The 6,748-nt window shown below is 44.2% G+C and overlaps 1 protein-coding gene across 1 annotated transcript in view; it reads right to left on the reverse strand.

Moving 5' to 3' along the window:
• The window catches only part of LOC119368174 (BTB/POZ and MATH domain-containing protein 2-like), a 3,489-nt gene extending 928 nt beyond the window's left edge, over positions 1 to 2,561 (reverse strand). The window contains exon 1 of the mRNA XM_037633498.1: positions 1,957 to 2,561. Within this exon, the coding sequence (XP_037489395.1) occupies positions 1,957 to 2,561 (605 nt within the window). The remainder of the gene's footprint in view (positions 1 to 1,956) is intronic.
• Between the last annotated feature and the right edge of the window lie 4,187 nt (positions 2,562 to 6,748).

Consider the following 6,748-nt stretch of genomic DNA (forward strand, 5'->3'; position numbering starts at 1 on the left):
CTAGTAGTCCCTCCGCTCCCAACGCTTCGACCCTCTCTCTCCCGCCCGCCCCGCCGCCGACGCCGCCGCTATTCTCGGGCCGCCTCTTCACCGCGCAGCCCCTGGCCGTCCATAGCATACCATGTGTAGACATGGCCGCCACCACGCCCGCGCTTTCGCCGTAGTTTTGGCCGTCGATCGGAGGAGGTTTGGCCGTCGCCGTCTTTGCCGATGGCAGAGGAGACACGACCGCCAGTGACGTACCACGATGGCCGCGGCAGCTTCCGATGGCTGCAGAGCGGCCAGTAGCCGGCCGGCAACCACCCCTGCTGCGTCTAGGTGATCATCGCGGCCTCTTCGCCACCACGACCGCAAGGTGTTTGACATTTTGCCCACAAAGGTATGGACAATGGAGACGAGTTTTTCTTCCACCACTTTCTTTGTTCATCGAACGATTCGTCGTCGGATGATGAAGATCTTGTGGTGGCTGCATTGGTCGTTCACGACCACATTCAACGGCAGCTTCCTCGGTACAGGGGGTCAGTCCCTGGCTGTGTTCTCAACCTGAACCGCAACAGGGAGAGAGGCCACACCCTGCTCTATGCCGATTACTTTTCCAACAAACCACTCTTCAAGCCGGATAAATTCCGTCGCCGTTTTCGAATGGTAAGGCATGTGTTCAATCGTATCCGAGAGGGAGTGGTTGCTCATGACCCATACTTCAAGTGCAAGACGGATGCCCTTGGCATGCTTGGGTCTCCTCTTACCAGAAATGCACCGTGGCCGTCCGCATGCTTGCGTATGGAATTCCAGGCGATCTGATGGATGAGTACGTGCGTATGAGCGAGACAACATGTCTGATGTCAATGTACAAGTTCTGCCAGGCTGTGATCGAGGTGTTTGGTCCAGAGTACTTGAGGCAGCCAACTGCCGCTAATACAGAGAGATTGTTGACGACCGACGCAACTAGAGGCTTTCCAGGCATGCTTGGCAGTATAGATTGTATGCACTGGGAGTGGAAGAACTGTCCATTTGCTTGGCAGGGCCAGTACAAGGTGCATGCCAGCGAGTGCACTGTCATATTATAAGCGGTGGCATCGCAGGATCTTTGGATATGGCACTCTTTCTTCGGCATGGCTGGTTCTCACAATGATATCAACGTGCTGCAACGTTCTCCAGTCTTCGCGAGGCTTGCAGAAGGCCGCTTCCCACCTGTCAATTTTGAGATCAACGGCCACCAGTACAACAAAGGATACTATCTAGCTGATGGTATGTATCCTCAGTGGTCAACTTTTGTGAAGACAATCTCGAAGCCCCAAGGTGAGAAGAGAGAGATTTGCCCAAATGCAAGAGAGTGCTAGAAAGGATGTGTTACGTGCTTTTGGTGTGCTTCAATCCCGATGGGGCATCATTCGATACCCTACACTGTCATGGGATGAAAGGAAGCTTTGGGAGGTGATGACTGCTCGTGTGATCATGCACAATATGATCGTTCAGGACAACATTATTTTCAAGGTGACAATGTTGAGCCCCTGCACCAAGAACCGGCCACGTTTGATCAGTTTGTCCAGTTCCATCATGAGCTGCGTGATTGGCACACTCATAAGGCTCTTCAAAATGACTTGGTTGAGCACGTGTGGAAGCATATTGGCAACCGATATATGTACTGGTTCGTTTTATGTTCATTCAAAACAATTTTGATTTGGTTGTAAAACTATCTTTATTAGATACAATTTCAATTGGGTTGTAAAACTATTTTAATTTTCAAACAATTAATATTTGGACGTGCAAACTTGTTTTCATATGAAAATATGGGCATTTTAGGCCCTGACGGACGGGATGGGGCAAACGGATGCGGTCGCGCGCTGGGCACAAGGCCACCGCATCCCAGGCCTGGACACGACCTCATTGCCTTACTCAAACGGACAGAATCCGAACAAAACAGACGTCGGTTTGGGATCGCGTGGTGGAGTTGGCCTCATCGCACCATACAGCTCCGCTTTGAAGACCGGCGACCGCATTGCAAGCACTATCTTGTGAGCAGGAAAAGCGTCTCCTTCAACCTCGAGAACCACGTCGGTGCCATCTTTCTCCCGCAACAACTTTCCAAGATGCTCCACAATGTCGGAAGGCGGCGGCGCCTTAGCGATCTCTGCGACGCACTCGATGGTGAGGTGATCATCGCGAAGGTAAGGCGACCCTTCTAGCTCACTTCTTTTCATGAACTTGTGAAGGCCGGCGCATGGTTTATCGGTGGTATTCAGCTCTGTTGCCCCTGTTGTCAAGGTACGCGGCGGCGCAGACCCAGTGACGTCCACCAGACTGAGCTGGAAGGATGCCCTCACGCTGATGTCCTTGTTCTTGCTCTCTAAGAAGACGTACGCCGCCACGTAGTCTTTGCAGCAATCGATGACTCCACCGGGAAAGAAGTGAATTTGCCAGTCGTAGCCTCCGACGGTGAACACGGCCGATCTGCTGGACACCGCGAGGCGCTCCCGTTGCAGGCTGTAGCCTGAGATTTTGAACACATGAGAGCCCTGCACTGTCTTCGCGGCACGACGCGCGCATATGATGCTTCCCATGGCCGCTTCTCTTGTCCTGCTCGGACTGTTTGCTGATGTGATGGCGTGCCGTCGCAGGGATCGGAGCAGATTCTTTGTTTCTGTTGCTGGGGTTTGTTCGGGGGAAGACGGCGCGATCGAGGACTTCTGTGTGGGGGCGCTGGCTGGATTTGACCCCGATCCGAACACTCGGGTATTCCCAACAGAAAATAAATAGGCAATCTCGGCGCAGTCCGTTCTCCATCGGCCGCTGTAATCCATCCGGTCCAACTCCAATGGGCCTAGCCCAGCAGTGCTATGGTTGGTCCATAGCCCGCCCACAATGACGCTCCTATCTCTTAGTAGCAACCCACTAACTATTTTTTTTCCTAAGCATGCAATGCTTCCATAAACAAACTATACATATCCGCCATGTCATTAATCTACCACCCCCAAAATATTTTTTCAGCAACTCTTTCGCATCAACAAATCATGCATGGCTGTCAAATCATTTGTCATCACATTATAATTAATTCTCACAATTATTCACGATCGACCTAATTATCAATGTTTTCAGTCTATCAACCGGCAACACGCGGGTTAGCTCCTAGTTCACTAAACTAACTGTCTGGGAAACTTAAATATTTAAAGCATCGGCCGATCTGCTTGTATACCCGACACATTAAAGCAATCTTTTTTTTCTTTTTATTTAAAATTTATTTAAAATTCGAAATGTTCTAATATATTTATTTTAAAATTTAATTTACATAAAATTTTCAAAGACGTTCAACACACATTAGGAAGTGTTCATGCATTGTAAAATATCTGTTTGCAAAAAAATTCAAAAATGTGCAAGCATTTAAAAATATATCCATGAGATTTAAAAATGTTATAATTTTATAATCTGTTCATGATAAACTTAATTTTTTTTATGAAAATGTAAAAAATTGATCTATAATTCTTTAAAAAATGTTTACCATTAAAACCAATTCATGACATTTAAAATATTCACGCATTTAACAAAATATTTCATTTTACAAATGTTCAACATTCAACATGTATTTAAAAATGTTCAACGTGTATCTAAAAAATGTTCAATCTGTATATAATTTTTTCCAATGGGTAATAAAAAAATTCAACATGTATCTCAAACAATGAAAAATAAAGTAAAAAAACAAAAAACAGACATAAAAAAAGAAAAACTGATAAAGAAAAAAGAAAAAGGAAAAACCCGCGTAGCATCTTCTCTAAACGCATGGAAGATTCCACGAGCCGGCCCATAGTGAGTAGTCCATGGATACCAGCTAAAGCGAGCCCATGTGGGCATGCGACCAGCCATCGCCATGTGTCGCGTGTTGGGCGCATCCGGGGGAGCATTTGTTGTTGTTTGAGGATGGATTTTATGTTGGGTTTTGGATTGTGTTTGTTTCTTTCTAGATTTGTTGATTTTTTGTCTTGTTTTTTTTATTTTCTGCCTGCTTTTCTCACGTGAAGTGCACCATGTGAAATAGTACACATGTGCTCTATGCCTCCTTAAAGTGAAGAAAGTGAAATGTACAATTGCACTCCGCGATGAATCGCAACTATGATTCTTGCGATCGTGCCTCTCCGAAAAGTGAAAAGCACAAATGTGCTTAAGCCTGAAGCACACATGTGCTTCCTAGAAAATGAAAATCACAACTGTGCTTCACAGTGAAGCAGATTATGCTTCTCAAAAAGTGAAAAAGTATGGTTGTGCTTTCCAAAAAAGTGAAAAGCACAATTGTGCTTCTGGTTTCCAGGATTTCAGATTTTGTTTTTATGTTTTCGGTTTTTAGGTTAAGTTTTTTCAGGGTTCTTTACAAAAAAAATGTTCATCCAAAATTGTTAATATGGATCTCATTTCAAAGATATCAACGCAAAAAACACAAGGTGAAAAATGGTTTTCAATTTGAACACACGGTGCAAGAGATAAAACATTTTGAAGAAACAAATCTATAAAAAGGATACAAAACTCTCTGGTTGTGACAATATTGCACGTAAAATGCGCCACTTACCCCTACAAGAGGTGATGGGGAGTGACCTGTGCAAAGGTACACTCTAGTTAGTGATCTGTTTAGAACCTTTTGAAAACCGCTTGCTATCATTTATTGGGACCCCACTTACGTTGATCCCTGTAAGCGAGCATGTTTTTTTTACATTGATTGATCCCCATAAGTGACCGCAACATGGTGAGACTAGAAGCGTCATGTTCGCATGTCTGGCAATAAGTGATGTTGGCCTGTGCGAGCGAAGACGACAAATTCAATGGGAAATGATTGAAATCACCTGGCTGATTTCTAGGCTCCTATATGCCTTTGCTGGTGTAACACGTGTCCACGTGATGTGGTGCCTCTAGCTCCTCTTAGTTTTCCATATGCCTTATCCAACCTCAACGACTTGTTCTCTTGCCCACCTCCAAGCGTCGTGGCCACACCGCAAGGAAACCGCCTGCTACCTCCGTTTAGGTCCCGCAGCTCTGCCAGCATGGCTCAGCGCAGATCTGGTGGTGAGGCTGTAGCTGCGAGGGCACTCCCCCGCTTGTCGCAGGGGAAGTTGTGCTTCCAACTACAGATTGAGGTTGTGGGCTGCCTCCACCACAGCCGTCGGCTCGGTACGGTCGCTGCCGACCTCCTCCAGTCGTCCCCGACCATCATTGACCGTCCCATGTTGTAATTGCAATGATGGAGTTGCAAACGACAATGACGAACGACGGTGACGGTGGCGTTTTGAATCATGATTTCCATTGTAAATTTTCTGCAAGAACACCTATGTTGTAAACAAAAGTGAAGATGGAAAACAAATTCCACAATAACACCTTTGTTGCAGAAAAAATGCAACAAGATCTCTATTGCCAATTTTTTTTGCAATAAGACCTCTGTTGCAATTTTTTTTACAACATGACCCATGTTGCAGAAATTTCTTGCAACACGATCTGTGTTGCGATGGTAGAACGTGCTGCTGGCCGCTCAATCCGTACGGTTCGCGAGGCGGCGAATCTTTCTAGAAGATCCGCCAGCTGACGCGTAGCAGCGCCCAAATTCAATTCAATTTGACACCTAGTGGACGTCTTTTTTCCTGTCATATTTGCACATTAACATAGTAGTCACCATGTAGCAGCGTGTGAATGGGCCTTACCCATTTCCTGTTTTTCCTCTATTTTATTTTCATTAATTTTTCTACTTTCTATATATGATCTTTTTTTCATCCTTATTTTTCATTTAATTTCCCATGTTAATTAATAATATGAATTTTATATAGGTGAACATTTTTGAAATATACGGTGTACTCATTTTTAATTAAAAGAAATACAATATGTCACGTTTTATTAAATATATGATGAACATACCGATTAACATTTTCAAATGTGCGATGACTATTTTTCAACATGTGATGAACATTTTTAGAATATTACAGAAATATTATTTAAATATGTGATGGAAATTTCCGAAATAGCTGATGCCTATTTTTAGAATATGTGGCGTTCATTTTTAAAACATAGTAAGATTTTTTTACCCAGTAAATTTCTCCAAATATAGAATGATTTTTTTTAAATATGCGATGAGCATTGTTACACGTTTGAATATGTTTTTTTTTCTGTATATTGTTTTCTCGTTTTTTCGAACACATTGTTTTCTTGTTTTCAATACATTTTCTTTAACACTTTAATCAAAATGTTTTAAACATTAAATAAAACTTAGATAATAAATGGGCCACCCCGTGCTTATAGCCCATATACGGGGCTACGTTTCCGAGAACAATTGACGCCGGACTACAACATTGAAAACATTATATGCCACACGTTGGAGAGCCACTAATTGAGGAGCGCTCGTCCAGGAGCCTCCCCAAAGGTGGCGTGGCTGAGAGCGCACCACTTGGCGCTCTCTCAGTCGTCGTCATGTGTTGTGCTCTGGACGTTCCCTCTGGATTTTTTTCACATGAGTTTTTGGCTGTCTAGATGAAGTTTTCCGGTTTTTTTTTGGCTTTTGGGTTTTCCACGGGTCTTCCTTAGCTTCTCGACAAAAAACTAAGTAAAAAAATGCGTGAAAAAACACTATTTTTTTGCTTCGCGAGAGGCACGGTTTTAGTTTTAGGAGACGCATGGTTTTGCTTTCACGAGAGGCACGCCCATGCCTCTCGGAAAATGAAAAAAAATAGTTTTTTGCGCAAGAGGCATGATTTTGCTTCCGCGAGAGGCACGACTGTGCCTC

Source organism: Triticum dicoccoides, chromosome 2B, assembly GCF_002162155.2.
Source record: "Triticum dicoccoides isolate Atlit2015 ecotype Zavitan chromosome 2B, WEW_v2.0, whole genome shotgun sequence".
Taxonomy (NCBI): Eukaryota; Viridiplantae; Streptophyta; class Magnoliopsida; order Poales; family Poaceae; genus Triticum; species Triticum dicoccoides.